At 50.5% G+C, this 19542-nt stretch overlaps 2 protein-coding genes across 4 annotated transcripts in view; both read right to left on the bottom strand.

Moving 5' to 3' along the window:
- Positions 1–1354, bottom strand: part of RNF130 (ring finger protein 130) — a 39112-nt gene extending 37758 nt beyond the window's left edge. The window contains exon 1 of the mRNA XM_042881444.1: positions 928–1354. Within this exon, the coding sequence (XP_042737378.1) occupies positions 928–1288 (361 nt within the window). The 5' untranslated portion in view covers positions 1289–1354. The remainder of the gene's footprint in view (positions 1–927) is intronic.
- A 2718-nt stretch (positions 1355–4072) lies between these two features.
- The window catches only part of FLT4 (fms related receptor tyrosine kinase 4), a 46883-nt gene continuing 31413 nt past the window's right edge, over positions 4073–19542 (bottom strand). The window contains exons 13-31 of one of the 3 annotated variants that reach the window (XM_042881580.1): positions 19164–19523; positions 18803–18949; positions 18028–18159; positions 17672–17778; positions 17288–17423; positions 16616–16720; positions 15096–15209; positions 14785–14873; positions 14341–14488; positions 13821–13915; positions 13265–13387; positions 12855–12966; positions 12408–12507; positions 11876–11981; positions 10826–10965; positions 10237–10357; positions 9366–9451; positions 7903–7987; positions 4073–7773 (exon numbers count right to left, since the gene is read on the bottom strand). In XM_042881580.1, coding sequence (XP_042737514.1) covers positions 7768–7773; positions 7903–7987; positions 9366–9451; positions 10237–10357; positions 10826–10965; positions 11876–11981; positions 12408–12507; positions 12855–12966; positions 13265–13387; positions 13821–13915; positions 14341–14488; positions 14785–14873; positions 15096–15209; positions 16616–16720; positions 17288–17423; positions 17672–17778; positions 18028–18159; positions 18803–18949; positions 19164–19523 — 2312 coding nt within the window. In that variant the 3' untranslated portion in view covers positions 4073–7767. Of the gene's footprint in view, positions 7988–9365; positions 9452–10236; positions 10358–10825; positions 10966–11875; positions 11982–12407; positions 12508–12854; positions 12967–13264; positions 13388–13820; positions 13916–14340; positions 14489–14784; positions 14874–15095; positions 15210–16615; positions 16721–17287; positions 17424–17671; positions 17779–18027; positions 18160–18802; positions 18950–19163; positions 19524–19542 lie in introns of all 3 variants that reach the window. The other 2 variants (XM_042881579.1, XM_042881578.1) reach the window with 2 other exon arrangements.

The following is a 19542-nucleotide window of genomic DNA, read 5'->3' on the forward strand; positions in this document are numbered from 1 at the left end:
CGGCCAAAACGACTGCAAAGGGCAGGATTTAAGATACAGAAGAAAATCCTTCGGCAGCCAGCTTGCACCGAGATTTGTTTCTCCAGCCTTCCCCACAAGCATGCTATTAAAATAAGTTCTAATTAACACTTTGTAAAGCAAACGAAACAGAGCTTCAATGAAACCAGCAAGTGTGTGCGCTGCATAGCTGCCTCGTGCGCAGCAGGAGCAGACAGGAGGCTGCTAGATGCTGAAAGAGCATCAACATATTGTCCTGACCTTGATTTGTTAAATCCTCAAGGGGCTTTAATAATACAGCAGAGCTCTTCAGGAAAACACAGCAAAACAAAACCAAGCAAAAACGCTCTTAATATTCACCGCTCGCAGACTGGTTTTAATTGATTACATTGCCTCACGGAATGCATTATTCAGAGGCTGCTGCCCAGAGAGAGGCTGAGAGCACTGAGATCCATCCGGGGCCATTTCTGGAGGACAGCAGTTTGGGCACAGCATCACGGATGGTTCTCAAAAATAAGATGCGATTAAACCGCACCGCTGTGACCGAGTGCCCGCTCTCATTTCAGACCAAAATCAAGACGCTCAATGATCAAAACCACTCTTGTTTAAGTTCACGCATCATAAAGGCCGATATTTATCGGAAAGCAACCAACGGGCATCGGCCGCACTCCGCAGCAACAGAACTCGTGTGGAAGCGCTGCCCAGCGCTCAGCGCCACGGACCGGGCCGCGGTCATAGGCGGACATCCAACAGCTCAACCAACAGCTCGGCAGGCATCCCTGACCCACGCACGCACCGCACGCAGCCGCAGCACGCGGCTTTCCGGCCGCAGCCCCGTCCCGGAGCGCGGTTTTGCCGCTCCCCCTCGGCCGCGTTCCACCTCCTCCGCTCCCGGCTCCCCCGGCCACCCGCGCGGCGCGGGGCCGTTACCTCCGTTGATGGGCACCGGGGTCACCAGCAGGCCCTTCACCTCCACCTTGGGCGAATCCTGCCCGTAGCGGCCGCGGTCGATCCGGAGCAGCGTGGGGCCGCCCCGCTCGGGGCTCAGCACCGTCACGTTGATGAGGGCCGTGTAATACGACAGCTGGCTGCCGTTGTCGTCGGCGCCGGCCGCCCACAGCCAGCAGTGCCCTAGCAGCAGCAGCAGCGCGGAGCCGCCGCCGCTCCGCCGCCGCCGAGCCCAGCGCGGGCCCATCTTCGCCTCCCGGCGGGAGCGCGTTATCCCATCTGACAGCCCAGGAAAGGAGAGAGACCGCGAGCGGGCGGCGAGGGGAGGAGAGCCCGGGCTCATGCCATGGGAGGAGCCAGGGAAGCGGCGGCACGTCCCGGCAGAGCGCGGTCCGCCGGCCCGGGGAGGCTGCGGGAGCTCGGGGCGCTCCGGCGGCCGCTCAGGGCCCCGCGCTCATCCCGCTCGCAGCCCGCGCCGGCCAGAGGGAGGAGGAGGAGGCAGCGGCTCCTTCGCCGCGCACGACTCCGAGGAGGCGCCGCCGCCCCTCAGCACTCGGGCTCGGCCACGCCGCACGCCCCGCTGCCCGCCCCGGCCGAGGGCCGCCTCTCCATGCCCGGCTTGGTTCCGAAGCGGCCGCACCGCGTTCCGCTCCCGGCGCCTCGACTGCAGCCCGGCGCGGCCCGCACTGCGCAGGCGCACTACGCCCCACCCGGCGCCACGAGGGCGAGAGGCGGGACTGAGGGAAGCCACGCCCCCGCAACATGGGATCGACTGTAGGGGCGTGGCCTGAGCGGGTGACGTCACTCCGGGCGCGGCAGGGCGCGGGAGGGTGACCGTGGCGTGGAGGTGTGGGGTCCGGCCCTGGTTCGGGGCTGCCCCAAAGAACCTCCGGAGCGGTGTTGATCTGCTCGATGGTGCCGCAGGGAGTGCTTACAGTGTTGGAGCCAGCATTAGGGACAGACATTGCATCTCATGGCTCCTCAGTGCAGATATCAGGTCAACGGCGTTGGCCATCGGAAACGCGCAAGGTGGTTTAAAAGCACGTGTGAATGGTGCAGTGTTTGGGGCTGGGTTTAGGCAGCACGTCTGGTGCTAAAAGGCCGGCCCAGCAGCAGCAGCACGGCTCCTGTGTCAGGATGTGCCCGCCGCTGCCTCATTTAGAGTTACTTATTTTCAGCGTGCTAAAATGGGAAATGTTACTAACACTGAGATGTTAATGAATACAAATCCTTTGAGATGCTGCGTAGCAGGATGCGATGCGTGACACTTCACCATCATTCTTACAAAGGGTTTGAGCTTCTCTGTGACCAGGAAAGGAACAAAAGAACACAACAGCCTTTTCAGGTTTTGAAAGACAAATTATCTGAAAATTATTTATGGCTAAGAAGACACAGGCTGCAGGGTTTTGGGTTAAGATATGTTCTAAATTTCTGAACAAATAACCGTGCTGCTGTTCTTCTGAGATACAGTCTCCCTGGTGACTTCCCAGCTGCTCCGATAAGAGCTGTGCTTCCCTTCAGCATCTCACTGTGCTGTTCCCTTTGGAGGTGTTGTGGCACATCCCTTTGGGATGCACGTAGCCACACATGCATGTAAGATAACACCCTGAAAGCTCATTCTGTTTACCTCATTTAGCTGCGAGCAGCAGGGCTGAGCCTGCCCTCGGGGAGCCCCATGTCGGTGCTGAGGAAGGCAGGACTGCCCGCCAGGCTGCGGCTGAGCTGCGGGATGTGCTACAGGCCTGTGGTGCTGCAAAATCCTCCGAGATCTGCTTATGAAAAGCTCTGTAGAGTTGTGTAGAAAATGTCAGTGCAATCCAGGAAGTGTTTATGAAGCAGCAGCTGAATGTTCCAATGTTCTGTTTCCCCTTTGTTTTGTTTTTTTTTTTTTGCTGTTGTTGGTAAATGTTGGGCAAGGAGCCACACGTCACAACAGCCGTGCAACATTGCAGCAAACCTTTCCCCCCAGCTAGAGGAGCAACCAGAGGACTGCTGGCACAGGGGGCAGCAACCTGGCATCGGGACACCTTCTAGAGCCACCTCCCTTTCCCTATAGCATCCCTGTGCCAGCCCATAAATACTGGCATACAATGCTTGAGCGCAGTTCTTACTGACTATCGGTTCCCTTCTTCCTGTGATTACTGCCTAATAGGGGCCTATGAGAAAGCTGGGGAGGACACCATTAGGGAGTGTAGTGACAGGGCCAGGGATGATGGCTTTAAACTCAAGGAGGAAACACAGTGAGGGCAGTGAGGCCCTGGCACAGGCTGCCCAGAGGAGCTGTGCAGGGATCCAACGGCTAAAGGGATCCGAAGCCGGGTTTAGCACAAAGTTTAGAGCAACCTGGTCTGGTGTTCTGTGTTTCCATGATCCTTGTCCCCTGCACAAAGGTAACAAGAGCACTAGGAGTCTCAGATTCTTTGCTTTTACTGCATCAGTATCCTCAGAAGGACCTCCAAGCACTGAGGAACAAGGCTTTTGCTGGCCAGGCTCCCAGCACATTACCTAACTACATGTGTGATGATAGACTCAAACAGCAAAGTGGACTGAGGGGCCATGCAGCCCCAGCCTCCTCAGTTCCCTTGTCCAACCACACTCCATCCTGGTGCCTGGTGATGGCTGCTACAGGGACACAACGTCCCCGTTCTTGTGCTGAGGTGCAGCATGCAGCAGCCACACAGCCATCTGCATGGCATCCAGTGCTCCCTTGGGACTGGGTGCAGAGCACTTCCCTCAGACCCAGTCCCCACGTGCCCCATAGCTTTGCTCCCATGGCTGTTCCAGGAGACTTTGGCCACGCCATGATTTTCCTGCCCCACAAGAGGGCCCACAGGGCGAGGTGCAGTGCCCTGGGGAGCTCAGCAGGGCTGGGAGAAATGGCAGCAGGGCCAAGGGTCTGGTCCTTTCAGCAGCTTACCCAACGTGTGTCCGGTGTCGTCATGAGGAAAGCTTCATCCTGGATGGAAATGCCACAAAGCCCAGCTGTTTCCTCAAGGATGTGGCGCATGCAAAGCGATGCAAAAATAAAAATAATAATGCCAGAATGAAGTTAATTGTATGGGGCTGGCTGGCTGCAGCCGGGCCCAGCAGCACCCGTGGGCAGCGGCCTCCACAAAGCAGAGCGCGGTGCCAGTTATGACTTTATTCATGTTCACATTTAGATATTACAACAAAACTCTTAATGACAAAGGATAACGAGTACGATAGGAGGAGAGGAAAGAAAGCAGTGTTCTAACTGGTTTGATATATAACAGTCAGCTTCCAGACACAGGACTCAACAGGAGCTATGAGAACTCACATACACTCACCAGTAGTTAAGACTCGCACATGCAACACCCAAGCACTCACCCACAACACACACAAACCACATTGCTGTACTCACACACAACCCATGCTGTAAGCTACTTGCTCGGAGGGCAGCCCATGGAAACATCCAATGCTGCTGCAGCAACAACAGGTACCAGGCTAAAATACTGTGATATAAATGAAGTGGTACTTGATACACAGGTTTTTCTCCAGAGACGCATGTGCGTTCCTAAGTAGGGAATTAGATGCTTTGTTTCCATGAAGGAATGTTCTCTCAATACCAATACCTTTGTAGTGTGGACCCAGAATGGTCATTTTGAAAGAACAGACGATAAATAGCTTCAGCTGTGAATTCCAGTAAAAGGCCCAAACAAAACCAAACCGTGCACTGTGCACCATGCAGGCACAAACACCAAACCTGGCTTTTAGAAAGTGAAATATTTTCTTGTTGTTTGTCCTTCCACAGCACCACTGCCTCATCTCAAACCAGAACAAATCCGCTTCTTTTTGTGCTCTTATCTGAAGACTGTAAAAAAATGCCAAAAATAATGCAAGAGTGTGGGGAAGAGTGTCAGGTTTGTACGTTCCCATTTCAGTATTGTTTTAAGAGACCAAAAGTACAAATGTTCAACAGCTCTTCAGTATCTGACACTACTGTTGTTATTCACCACTGGAGCGTCTAAAGAGCAGCACATGGTTGTGTTAAGCTGTGTCGTTCATGCAAGGCTGTTGGCACTGATACAATAGGATCTGATTCTTCCCCCCACACACCTCAAGAAGGTGTAAAATAGATAATAAACTCCTATGGGGCTGAATCATTTGAACGTTTAGAATCAGATGTCACTTCAGCACTTTCCCTGGCATGAAGCAGGGGATCTTTAACAATGGCTCTAATGAAGTAACACGTCTCTACAGTGATGCTCGTGAGCAATTTCCATGGAACCTAAAGCCCCAGTGCAGCTGTCCCAGCAGGCTGGGAGCGCTGACAGATCAGGAGTGCTGAGTGCCAGCATGCGTGGATGCCTCCATCTCATCTGTGCTGCAGAACTCTGCCAGTGCCCTGCAAGTGCCCGGCTTTGCTAGTATGTTTTTAACCCTCGTTTGCAGCTACTTTGGAATTCTGCTTTCCAGTTGTTAATTCACAGACATTTATTGAGCCTCCTGTCAGCTGGGGCATTGTTTCCAAGCAGAGAATTGTTTATGAAGAGTAGTTTTGTGGCTGCACATCACCAAGAGAGCAGCCTGAATTTAGCTCTGCAGTATGTCACCTTCCACCTGCATGAACCCTCAGCACAGGGCACAGCTTTTCTTCTGCCAAGGGAACCACCGATAAAAAAAAACAGGGCAAGATGAGGGCAGGAGAATTTGGCCTGGCCCGCACCCTGCTGGCTGTCCTGCTTCCCTGGCCTGACTCCTGCATCTCCTGCCAGAAGCATTCTTACTGAGTCATAACAATTACTTAAATATGCTTAAATTCCTGGCAACTTTGGGGGACATCAGTAGAAGTTGGGGAATCAATTGTCACACACAGTTTCAAATTTTATGTCCTGAGCCAGCTTGGCTCCAGTTGGTTTAGTTCTGTGCCTCTAATTGCCATGGAAATCACAGCCATGCCCTCCTGCTGACATGGGATGGGAGGGGAACATTGGGCGCTCTGCAGACTGAGGGAATCTGAATGAGAGCCATGCTTTTCCCATGAGCTAAATAAATCTCCCCTATTACACTTTGCAGATAACTATAATTAAGATTTGGGACAGTCACCAATAACGACTCACATCAGGAAACACATAATACCTTCTGTAAGTGAAATACAGTTTTGGAAAATGGTACATGTGATAGAATCTGACATCTTGTGAAGACACAATTTTCAAAGTCCAAACTCTTGCCTCTATGCAGAGGTGTGGCCTGCATGCAGAAACTCCCCAGTGCTGAGATACCCCTGTGCAAGGAGCTCTGTCAGCCACCAGCATGTGGGAGAAGAGAAAACGACAAGCTGTTCAGACAGCTTCTGCACCCAGACTCCTCTGGTGATGATGTAACGGCTCTGTGGCTGAGCTCTTGGATTATGAACAGGATGGAAAGAAGTATGTGGAAAGCAGCGAGGCAGCGGCACAGAAATCTGTTGAGAGGGGCTGTGGAGGTTCCCCAAAGCCTGAATTCATGTGGTATCTTTTAGAAACAAAAGGCCCAAGTGATGAGATGGTTCCTCAGCAAATAAATGTTTTTCAGTCCTCCAGAGACAGCTGCATTGCACTGGCAGCTCTGCAACAGAAACTGGAGAAGAGCCTATGGGGCAGAGAGTGCCTCCTCTGAGCCAGGGCAACAGGAAGGGTCATGGTAGTCCATCCAGGAGAATTAGGGCTTGTGCTCCAGCCAGGGGTAATCCAATCCTGTGTGTGCTCAGCAATGCCAGCACACCAGGGGATGCAGCCCAGGGCACCTCACTGCTGGAGCTTTGTTCCTTCCGTTGTTTCCAAAACCCTCACAGCAGCTTGAAAATAAACATTTCACTCCCTTACACTTATATCCTTTTCCTTTCAGCAAACAACACATTTTCACTCTATGTTTAGAAGCCAGCTGAAATTAACACAGCTTTGCTTTAATTTCTCATTCGAACAACAGATGATCTCAGTGCTGTTCTGGGAGAAGCGGAAGGCAAGAGCAGCAGACCTGTGAGCACAGAGCTCCCAGCACAAAGAATATAAAGCCCTGCTTCACACAGGGCCTGCAAAAAGAGTTGCTGTTCATCTCACTGGGAAGACTTCAGCCATCAGCTGACGCTCTGATGGCTGTGTTGAAATGGCTAAAAAATCCCTGTGATAAGGCAGAGGGGCAGGTCCTCCTCCAGCAGAGACGAGAGGAGCATGGGTGTTGCTTGCAGAGGAGACAGAGAGGCTGGGTGTACACTGGCACCTACCCAGAATGAAGTGTGCATGAACCTTTACAAAGACCCCTTGGGATCTCTCTGTACACCTCTTCAGAATGTCCTGCTCTTGCTGCTAATACCACCAGGGATTTCTTGCCTTTGATTCTGCTCTGCAATTCAGCAGCTGACATCATGAGGAGAGGAGGAGGAAGCGATCCAGGGAAAAACATTCAGGCTGCACACCAGGAAGAAACTTGAGACTAAGACAGATCTATTTATATCTGACCTGAAATGGGCTTTCTGAATGGGAAGCAGATCTGAGCGGAGGCTGAATGCTAGGCAGAAGGTGCTGTAGTGCTGAACACAGGCACACAATTGCCAGCAGAATGAATCTGTTTGAGCTACGGAAATAAAAGAAACCCGAGGAATCAGCAAGGCATTCACTCCAGTCCCAGCAAAGAGAAGTTGCAGCTGGAGGTGCTGCGTTGACCATCACGCTGTGGTTCCGATGGTGATCCCCATCTGTTTGGAGTGGGTTTGCTGCTGTGGTTGGATGTAGGTTGAAGGGGAAGCTCTGAGTGACCCTGATGATGTGCCCAGAGTGTGAGAGAGAGGATGACTTGGCAGGGTGCCTCCAGGGCCTGGTGCCATTAGTACTGCTCGGAGAAGAAGGAAGTGTGGAGAGTGGAGGGACTGGCCCCCTCTCCGGGTGGGGTGCAGCTGCCGTCCTCAGAGTGTTCTGACAGCTCCCCGTATTCACTGTTGTAAAAAGTCTGGCCTCCAACCTGGGATCCGTATGACGGCCGACATCTGCCCCGCAGGTCTGACTGTTCCACCGACAGCTCCGCAGTTCGCCCGGGCCCTTTACTGCTGTGAGGGAGGGATACAGAAGGTCAGTCTGAGCCCTCCTGGAAATCTCCGTCCCGCTTAGAGAAAACCCAACTACAGGAAACATTATCTGCTAATGCATGGAGCAGTGGCGGGGTCAGGAATGGACCTACACCTCTGGTTTGAAGCACAATAAATGATCTTGCTCTAAACCTAAGCACAGCCCCCTTATGCATTGTGAAAGCTCTCTACATAACCCAGCCACAGAGTTATATTACCTCCTCTAGATAGCTCAGGAATGCCCAGGAAAGGGTTGGGATCCCAGTGAGCAAGTAGAGATGAGAGACATCACCTCAATCTCTCCTAGACCTGGTAGGAGTAACAGGAGCTGATATAAACCAACAGCCAGGATGGGGGAAAAGCAAACCAAGGAAGATGATGTGGAAGGAAAGCAGCAATCCCATCTCCGTGCCTGCCAATAGCAGGTGACTGGCACAAAGTCACAAAAGCGAGGGCAGGGACATATCCAAGGAAAGGCTTAAGGGCATTGTTTCCTGGAGGATGGGACATTAGGTAACCCATGGTATAGGAGACAACAGGGAAGTGCCTCAAGGAAAAGAGGACAAGGACAAGAAGCAGGAGACAGTCTGATACGACAGAGAGGCCACAGGGCTATAGGTAACAGCAAGGAAAATGACCAGCATGACCTGATGTTGAAAGGGAGAGAAGGAGAGGAAGAGGCTTGGGACTGGCTTTGCCTGCACATGAGTTGACATGGCTCACACAATTCTGTCACAGGTACGAGGTCCCAGCCTGCTCCAGCACCACGCAGAGATGAGCAGGTTGTGTTCTCACTCAGAAACTAAGTTTGGTCAAGGACATGACCACCCAAAACATCCTCAGCCCCGAGAGTTAGTACCAGCGTGCAGGAAGTCCTAAGGCCTGGACTATTTCTGCCATGCCACATCAGGGCCCTGTAGTACATGGATCAGGGCTGAAGGAAACTTGGCAGGGCTGGGGAGAACCCTGCAGAGGTGGCAGCCATGAGGCTCCAGTTTGCCCCTGTGCCACTGTGATACACTTCACCAAAAAATTTCAATGAGCAATGAAAGCTCTTTTAATACCATCATTCTACTACACCTTGTTATCTTGGTGGACACATTTTCAGGCCTTACGTAACATGTGTTTATCTGTTGAATGGGCATAGTTTATATTTTTAAAACTAAGCAGGCTGCAGGTCTATTCTTTATGCATTTGGCCTCTCATTAATGTGTGTGCAGGGATTTCTCTGGCTTAGAGCCCACAGCCCTGCTGCTGCTGAGAGCCCCAAGAGGCATACCCTACAGGGAGACAAGAGCTTTCTCCTTGTCTTGTTATGATTGGCAGCAGAGAGTTCTGAGTGGCTAGACTTAAGGAATACCTGAATCCACCTTCTTTTCTGTGTCGGTTTTCTATCCTCTCAAATTCCTCAGATGCCAGAACCATCCCACTGTCTGTCTGATTGTCCTGCAAGGAAGCAACAGGAGTTATCAGTAACATCCCTGTCGACTAATCAGACAGGGAAGGGAGGAGGAATCATTCAGGAGATGAGATCATGTCTACCTGTGATAGGAAAAACAGGAGTATGGGCATTTTACTTTCAGCAAGAAGCTGGATGTGCATGGAGCACACTGGTGATATTATTAGGTGCCTTTTTAAAAACAGCACATCTAAAGGTAGGGTTTGTGTGTGCAGCTCAGTGTTACTTTTGGGAAAAACAGAGTGCTTGCTGTCTGGAAGATGTATTACCATGAAATCTGTGAGAGGTGAGATTTTCCTCTGAGACAACTGGTAGTGACTTAAGTTCTGCCACCACAGGAGATATAAGAACCAGACCAGTTCGCAGAGGTCAGGAGGGCTCCTGCTGCATACTGTGGTGTGGCAGCACAGAGGAGCTCCAGGACAAGCACTCTGGATTTATCTAGTCATAGCTGGATTTCAGTATGCTTAACCAGGCTATGTTTACAGATTTGAGAAGGGTGAAAAGCAGACTCTTCTCTGAGATCCTTTACAGACATGGCTTGCAGGTCTAAACCTCTCTATTTCACAGTCAGACAAACTGTGCAGTAGAAAAACTACTATGTGCCAGGTGGGGAAATGAATGTACGTAGGACTGGACGGAACAGGAATGGTACAGACAGGCTGACATTAGATAGAAATGATCTTCCTCCCATGACCTTAACAGTAAACATGTCAGGAAACAGCAGAACATTTCTATGCCCCCTGCTCAACCCCACTCAGATGCCACTCACCGGGTGTGCCTTGTACATTGTATGTGTCATGGGAAACTCTTCAAATGTCTTTATCCTGGATGAACACCTGATCTGATTTCCTCCCGTCAAACAACCAGGGAACGAGACGCAGTTGTAATATCTACTGACAGAAGCACATGGTATTCAGTAAAACCAACAGAGCCAATGTCCTGAACAAACAGGAGCTGAACTCAACTTCCTGTCCCTGCAATCGTAGTGTGCAGGGATGTAGGTGGCTGTGGGTGGTGTCAGCTTAGGCCTCGTGTCCCTTACTCCTGCAGTGGGGAAGCACCCAACTGGGTGATGGCCATGATGACTTTGGTGGGATGTGATTCTCTGCCAGTGGAGCTGGAAGCAGGAGGAGGAATGTCATAGGCTCAGACATCAAGGGCTGCTGTGCACCAGTACAGGAAAGTAATTTTGCTTTTATAAGCAAGGTGCTATGGCCTAAGTGCTTGTGTCACACCTGATCAACTGGGATTTTTCCAACTTCTTGCTACTGGGTTCTCCCCATATCCCTCTGGCTCCCTTACAGCTCAGGCCAGTGGCTGCTGCTGGGTTCCTTCAGCCCTTTTCAGAGGGGATTCACCTTGCTGCTAGGCTGTGGCAACGTATCCTCATGTCAAAGTCCTCTTCATCTGAATTCTGCTGGGCAGAGGAAGGCACCTGGGAGAAACCATCATCTTCTGAGCTGTGAGAGTCATTCAGTGGGATGTAATCCTTCCCTTCCTGGTAGGAAGAACAGTGAGTGGCTTTACAAGAAGGGGAGGCCTTTCCTGCAACAAAGAGCTCTACAAACAGAAGCTGACAGAGCTGGACAAGAACATTCCTACTCTGTCTCTTGTTTCTCTCAGGCAAAATATTTGTCTGGAGATTTCTGTACCCTCTGAGTTATGGGGCTGCAAGTGCTGCAGTTGCATGGAGATGTGTGTGAGCAGGAAAACAACTCAGTCCGGCAGTACCTATAGTTCTCCAGCCAACATGGACAGAGCACTGTACTCTGTGGGAACAAACAACTGGTTTAGTTTTGCCTCTGCTGGGATACAGTGCTGAAAGGTTAATATCAGAGGGATAGGATGTGACAGTACATTTAGTAATGCTTCTGAAATGGAACATCCAGAAAAAAAATTCAAAGCAGTGCTGCACACTGCATCACAGCTAAAAGTGCTGGTGAGCTGCCGCATGGTGGTGATTAGTAAGAGTTTCTGAGAATTATGTATATCTGATTTCTGTAATGGAACAGTTATTTGGTTCGTATGACCCTGACATTTAGATCCGAAGATAGAGTTTCAGAAGCCCTGGTGAAATCCTGGTTTTCATTATGCAGCCATGTGGGGGGCAGGAGTGCCAGAGCCTTGAGTCAGCTGAAACATTTCAAATAATCATCTGGAGATTATGATGGAAATACCAGAATGACGACGGAGAGGACACTTGCACTGCAAGGTTTGGAACTATATTAGGATGCATCGAGAATGCTACTGCAGAATTGTCATCTCCAGCACCCCTGAATGCCAGACCTGGAGACACCGTGTTAATCCTTGGCCTTCACAAAGGCTTTGCATTAGCTAGAGAGTCAGAGGAGGACACAGTGTGGGAGCTAGCTGTCCAGAACTGAGCAGAGATACAGAGAGGTTTTCACCTGTTGGACATTTTCCTGAAGAAGGTTCCCCAGTATCTCCACCAGGTCTGAGAAAGTTGGTCTTTCCTTGGGATCTCCATGCCAGCAGCTCAGCATTATGCGGTAACTGCCAAGAAGAGGTGATGGTTTTAGATCACAGAAATCCCCTTCTATCCACTCTGCAGCTTCAACCCATGTGGTTTTTGCTGGCACAGAGTGTATCTGCACTGTGAAGAAAAGCTTGGTATCCTGCACACGGACCTACTAGAAGGAGGTTCATTGTGCATGGAATACAACTGTAAGCTCAGACCGAGCCAATTTAGACACTTCAGCTACCCTCAAGAGTGGGAAAGCACACTACTCATTTGCAAAGCCATTTCAATGTGGTTATGCAAAAAATTTGGTGCTCCTAGATAGTTCTGTCCTGCATTTGAACCCATCTGGAATACCCTCCAGGCAGCCACCAGGAGAGCAGAGCTTGTCTCTTCCCAATGGATGAAAAGTCTCTGCATCTGCCTGTGCTGCCCTGACATCCATGAGGTTTCTGACTCACATTTCTGCAGTGGCATACTCTGGAGCTCTCATCCTGGTACCATCTTTGAGCCTCTGGCAGAACTCCTCGTTGATCTGGACTCCAGGGTATGGAGATGCTCCTAAAATAGGTTTGAAGAAGGGTGGGAACATGAAGTGTGCCATCAGAAAACAATCCTTGTCCTGAGACAAGGACTTCCTCCTAAAATGCGTGGGATGTGCGGTCACTTCTGACACACAGCCCACATCAATTCTGTCCAAGACAGGTTCTTCTGCTTCACTAAGGAGAAAGCTGCCTCCCATCACCCTGTTCCTTGGTAGATCAGGCCTCTTTATTTCTTTTGCCCACACTGACGTTTTTCCCATCACTCCTCAGACATGCTGCAGAGATAAGGGCCTCATGCACAGACTCATCCAATGAGACACTAAAAGCCCCTGCCTGCCTCAGCAGCCTCTCATTAGTGCTCACCCAGTGAGAAGATTTCCCAGAGGAGGACCCCAAAGGACCAGACATCGCTCTGGGTAGTGTAGACTTTGTCAAAGATGCTCTCTGGGGCCATCCACTTCAGTGGAAGACGGGCCTGCAGGGGGGAGAAGCAAGGCAAAACCGTTCATTCAAGAACCAGAGACAACAGTCCTGAATCTCTCTCCATGGAGGAGCGGAGGTTTGGTGAGGCCAGAAGGAGGAATGAAGACACTGGAAAAGTATAAAGATAGAGGAGTGCTGGTGGGCTGAGCAGCAGAAGGAAGGAGACAAATCTGGTGGTTGTGGAGGACCACACCTCCATCACCAGGCCAATGGTCCCTGCTCCCAGCCACACGCACGATTCCACTCCTGCCTATTTTCCTCAGCTAGTCCATCCCCAAGATGCTACTCACACTGCCTTTCCTGACATAGTCAGGGTCCTTGTAGATGTCTCGGGCCAAGCCAAAGTCACAGATCTTTACCACATTGTTCTCTGACAGCAGGATGTTGCGAGCTGCTAGATCTCTGTGGATGCACTGAAGGCACATGAAGAGGAAAAGGCAAAATCAGAGGGACAGGTACTGCCATCATAAAGCATTCCCTTCCCCTATTCTTCCCTTGCTAACCTGAGCTGTAATGGGGAAACTGGAGAGGTGAGAAGGAACTAAAAACAAAGATTTTTAAAGGAGACAAATAAGGAGATGACAGAATACAGCTAAGTTTCCATCTCTGCATGTCTGTAACCCAACTGTGTGCGGGGCTTTGTAGTAACAAATCACAAAATGAGTTCACAAATTGGTATGTGAAACTGGAAACAGCCAGTCGAAGGGACTGGTTATCCATGGGAGCCTGTATACATACATACACACATCTTCTGTGGCTCTGTGATTACAACAACAGACCACACCAGGCCATCTCCAGTCAGGCACACACAAAAGAAGAATAGAGGATGGGAAAGGGTGTGCTCACCTTTCGAGATGCCAGAAACTCCATGCCACGTGCTACCTGGAAGCTGTAGCAGATCAGATCTTCCATTGTCAGGGGACTTTGCCACAAGTCATCCACTGTTCAGGAGTACAAAAACATGGTTAGACATTGAGTTGTCTTGTGTCCTCCTTGCCTCTCTCTACTGCAGGATATAAACAGCCCCTGGGTGAGATACAGCTAGATAGTCTTGTAGGGCTAGAAGGGATTCTGAAGGGCAGATCATTATTCCTGCCCTAGGGAGGATCCACTGAGGGAGGAACCCCTTCAGTTCATCTTTCTTTAAGCTAAAAAAAAATCTGAAGTAACTTAATCATTCCTTTAGGGTTTTTAAAGTCCATTATGAGAAACAACAGATGAATATAAAAGCCCTGTTGAGAGAATTGCCACACAAGTGGAGAGATCAGCTCTGTGGATGGGCCCCTGCTGCCCACTGCTGTGCTCTGGCCCATTCTCCAGTTTAAGCAAGACTGGCATTTTCTTGGCAAGCCAGGTGAGGTATTACCTTCCTGGATTGGCTGTGCTGTCTGGCTCTTGTGCATCAGAAGGCGGTTGAAGATAGCACTGTCACTAGTCCCAGACCGACTCCTCCTGTCCGCTCTCACTGCCTCCACAATGGACTGGACCTGAATACGCAGCCTGGGTGACTTCTCCTGGCAAGAAGATCAAAACAAAAACCTCAGCAGGCAACACACACTGCAGCCTCTGCACCCATGAGCTGCACAGTCTTGTCCTGCTCTTAGACTGTAATTCTGGCCTGCAAGCATCTATCCTCCTCTGCAGAAAGAAATTTCTTCCCTGATGTTGCATGTGAACCAGCATCACTGCGTAAAGCTGACATACTGCTAGACAGAGGGTGCCTTTGCCTCGTTGTTGGATTATGTTTCTGAATGCATGTCTTCCCTCCCTAGCCATGGGGCAGCTCCTAGGGATAAAGGAGTTTACTTACCCTGTAAGGACTGAATCCTTCCCGCTTGGTCCGCAGGTAATTGGAGAGGTTGCCATACTTGCAGAACTCAACGATCACCATGAGTGGACCTAATGAGAAGAAACCAAAGGTCAGGGGAAGAGATAAGGATTTGGAATAGTCAGAATTTGCCCTGACTCGCATTATATCAGCCTTGCTGAGCTGTGGCACCAGGGCTAGGCACACACATCCCCACGTGTCCCTGCAGTCACACACATGGCCAGAAGAAATGGCACAGGGGATGAGCAGTGACGTCTGGGAGCAGGCTCAGCCTGTTGCCCTGTGATATTTACCATTGGGTTTAGTACAGGCACCCAGCAAATTCACCACGTTGAGGTGATTCCCGATGTGAATGAGGATTTTCAGCTCTGACATCAGTGCTTTGTGTTCACTTGCAGTAGCTCCCTCTGGAAACAAACAAACCACATCACGGTGATGCCTCCTCACAGCTTTTCTCTCCCCCTTGCCACCCTGTCTTAGCACAGTAATAACATGAGTCTTGCTAGAGATTGCAATCCCAAAGCTTCGGTACATTTTGTTACAGCTTATTTCCAAATTAAATGGCAGAGCCTTGTCTGTAATGCAGAAGCAGGGATCCAAAGCAAGAACACAAGCTGCATCCAACACATTTTTCCTTCTGATAGCTGTGCAGGGAAAAAGATCACTTGAGGCTTATATACAGATGCACACGTTTGAATCTCTGCCCTTTTAGCCTCCAAGCAGGAATAACGAGCTGTAAAACCGTTTGAAGGAAAATTAGAAACAAATAGACATTTGAGTCTTTTGATCGTGACTGAAGGCAGGACTGCCTCAGCTCAAACCCAGAAGGCCTTTTTATAATTCCTTTCCAATAGCAAGCACGGGGTTGTGCTCCTGCCAGTTCTCTACTGCACTTTCTCTCTGAGTGCCTAATTCACACCAATTCTTGCTCCTCTGTTTTACCCTCAAGGTGCATTCTCTGGTTTTACGAGCATTTTTCATACCTCTCCATATACATTTTACTTTACTTGGGAGTTTATAAATTTAGTCTGACAAAGAGAAAAACATCTTCCTGAGCTGCAGCTTAAGTGCCAGGTAAGAGTCATGCCTCAAAGGGCTGTAAAACAACCTTGTACGGTCAGGCTTCCCTCTGCTACTGCTCTGCAGATCACCTGTACAGCTGCAGTGTAAGTGCTACTGAGCCACACCATGATTCAGTTTCTATATACAGGCCATTGCTGACCATGAACTGCCTTGATGTTTTCTTGGTGGCTGAATTACAGGATAATGTTCTGGATGCCTGTTCAAAAGCAGAGCTATGTTTAAAATCTCACTCTGGACTGATCAGAACTGCATGCTTCCCTAGCCGGCTCAACCTTGCCCATAAATGTGAAACACATGAACATTTGGAAGAAGGCAATTAGGAGCAACACTTCCTTTAGTGGTTTACCAGAGAGGGTCTCTGGATTCTTGTTCATCCATTGAGACAGATCTCACTCTTTGCCTTAGCAGACAGCTAAATTCCCTTGAAAGCTGAGTTCCCCATGTCCCTGCTCTACCACTTGCCTCCCAGTGCAGTTGAGTGAGGCTAAAGCATTCCAGAGAGAAGGCCATGAGGATCATCTGTGTTGAGGCCAAGAAGCCATAAATTAAAAGACTGGCACCAGCTCCTCTCTCCTTGCTTGGTGCTGGCTCAGGCAGAAGCACCCAGGAGCGCTGGTAGGAGATAAGGCATTTGCTAAGGCTCTGGAAAATATTTCATGCAAAAGGGCAATTGCTTACAAAGTAGGCTTTCCTTACATGAACTGTGTATTCTACCAGGCTGTCTACATACCTTTCAGCATTTTGACTGCTACGGTCTCGCAGCTGTTACTTTTATTGATCCCAAACGCTGAAGCTTCCACCACCTTCCCAAAGGCACCATGACCCAGGACTTTACCTATGAGCAAAGAGAAAGGCACTGTGAAGGAATGCAGGTGCAGCATGGAGAATCGGTCAAAAGACAAAAGACCTTACAGGAAACCATGGGAAGAAGAAAGAAAGAGTCAAAGAGGAAAAGGAAGGAGTGCTACATGTGCCCTACCCAGGTGGCTGCTTGCTTTGGTAGTGAGAATAAGAGAAAGGATGAAGGGAGGAACCCAGACAGAGCTGGCATGGACAAAGTGGAGGAAGGAAATGGCCCTGCTGTGGTAAGGGGCTGTTTGTTGCCCTCAAAAAGAACAAGTTGAAAAGGTAAATATGACACCTTGCAGCAGGACAGGGCTAATGTCACTGCTCTGTGCCTCAGAGGCAGTCTGCAGCCCTTATAACCCTCCCAGATAGAGGGAAGAAATGATAGGTGGGTGTCACAGCAAGAGGACATCCTATCCTGGTCCTGAACTCAGGGTATCTCCTGCGAATTGGGCTGTTTTGCTCTGATTATTTAAGAAATCTGGAGGGTGAGTTCCAAGGGCTGGTGGGAAGCCCTTCATGCAGCTCTTGGTGTCAGGGGTGGTGCTCAGCTCACCGAGGCGCAGGCGGTCTCGCGGGAATTCCCACTTGCTGGAATCATAGGGCAGGTACTCGCACTGCTCCTCCAAGGGCACCTCGCCAGGGTCCATGATGATGGAGAGGTAGCCGGTCTTGATGTCTGCATGGGCAGGCTGCAGGAATCACCCAACACAGAGGGTGAGAAGGTGCCTCATTTGCTGCCTCAACCTGCTTTCCCCTGGCAAAGGCTGTTCCACGTCCCCGTCTTTACTACAGCCCTTACATACCCCATCCTTGGTTGACTGTCAGAGAGCTTGCAGCGATCTGCTTTCAGCAGATGCTGTCACACATCACAGCAATGAGGCTGCCCCAAACCCCTCTGAGCCCCCTCCTCTGCCCCAAAACGGAGACAACCACATACCCGTTTGATGTTACAGAAGATGAGGATAAGGAGGATCCAGAAGAAAACAGCAATGACCCCAGTCCCAATCAATATGACAATCTCCACGTTGGTCTTGTCATCAGTGCCTGTGGGATGGGAGGGAAATTGCAGTTTGAGAAAAGGCTTGGCTGTTTCTTGGGACCTGCTTCATGATGTGGGGAGACCAAGGAACTGTGGGTTGACATTCTCCAAACAAAATGTGCTCTGGACTACAGATGCTCTCGGGACTTTTCCTGCCACCCTGCAGCCTGGCATCACAAAGAAGAGGCATGGGACTTCAGACACACTCCTACTCAGATGCTTTCATCCCTTAGGTGTGTTGTGCCTGCTGGTACCTTCTACAGAGACGCTAGCTGAGGAGTTCACACAGCCCTTAGCGTTGCAGACGCTGCACAGGTAGAGCCCAGCATCCTCCTCCCTCACTCTCTGAATGCTCAGCCTCTGGTTGAAGTCTGCCAGATCGATTCCTGTAAGGCAAGGAAGGTTAAGGTGGTCACTCATAAGGAAAGGGGATTGAACTCATTCAGGCAAAAAATAAGGCTCCTACTTTTTTTGGCCACTTCATTTTAGATGACAGAATTAAATTGCACCAGCTCTCCTCTGTGGCTTATGGCTCCAGAACTGCCCTGCAAGGGCCTTCCTCAGGCAGTGTATGAAAGGAACAAAGCCCTATAGACAAGGTTGGATTGGGAACAGTGCCTGGGCAGTCCAGCTGGTGTATCAAGCTCTGCTTCACCTTCAGGACCTGCTCCTTTCCCTCTGCCTTGTGCTTAGATCCTTCCCATATTCCTTCCATGGGATCTGGGTCAGTCCCTGCATTAGCAGAGATGCCCAGCACTGAGCTGAGTGCAAGAAGAAAAAGGATGCAGCTCTCCTTGCTGTCCACCTGAATGAACATGTGCACACAATGTTGGTCCAGACCCCAGGGCACAGACTTGTCCAGTGAGAGCACACCAAACCAGGGCAGAACACGATTAAAACCAGAATTCAGGCAATTCAGAGAACGGGCACCTTTGCCCAGGCACAGCAACTCCCAGCACCCAGCAGCATTCAGCTCTCTGTTCACCAGACATGATGCCTTGCCTTTGTTCCATCCCCGGCCCATTGTACCTGACACTTCTTCCACCAGTTTCTCATCTTTGTACCAGCTGATGTCAGGAACGTGGTTGCCATCCACCTTACAGCGCATCTCTATGGAATCGCTGACGTTCACCCAAATGTCTGTCAGGTTCTGCTTGAGGCGGGGGATCTCCAGGGCTGGAGGAGCAGCACAAAACGGATTGATCAAAAGAATATCTGCATTCGTGGGGGACTCTGGGTCTCTAACCCTTGTTGGAGGGTGTCTTGGGACCCAGGTGCCTTTGCCACCTTGTGTTTAGCTTGCATGGCTTCCCCTAGGGAAGGACTGGGAAGCTGATTGCAGCAAGAGTACCAGCAGCAAGTCACTCCCACCTGCCCTGCTGACTCTCACCCTGCACAGAGATGTATTTCTTATGGCAGTGTTTCTCCCGGGTCTTCCTGTTCTGCACCTCACACACGTAGTCTCCCTCCTCGCCCAGGGAGATGTTGGGGATGGTGAGCAGCAAGGTGGCATCGTTGGAGTCGGGCTGAAAGCGCAGCTCGCCCTGCATCTTGGTTGCATAGTGGTGGACGTTCTTGCAGTCCAGCACCAGGGGGTTGCCCTCCTCATCGTGGAGCTTGGAGAGGTTCAGTCGATACCACTGCAGATTCTCATAGGTGTAGTTGTCCGCATTGCAGCTCAGCTGTAGATCCTGCCCCTCTATGGGCTCTTCTGAGGGCTGGGATTCAATCTCAAATCCATCTGGAATGGCTTTTGAGAAGGAAATGAA

Source organism: Lagopus leucura, unplaced genomic scaffold, assembly GCF_019238085.1.
Source record: "Lagopus leucura isolate 7727_CA_CO unplaced genomic scaffold, USGS_WTPT01 Super-Scaffold_100030, whole genome shotgun sequence".
In the NCBI taxonomy this organism is placed as follows: Eukaryota; Metazoa; Chordata; class Aves; order Galliformes; family Phasianidae; genus Lagopus; species Lagopus leucura.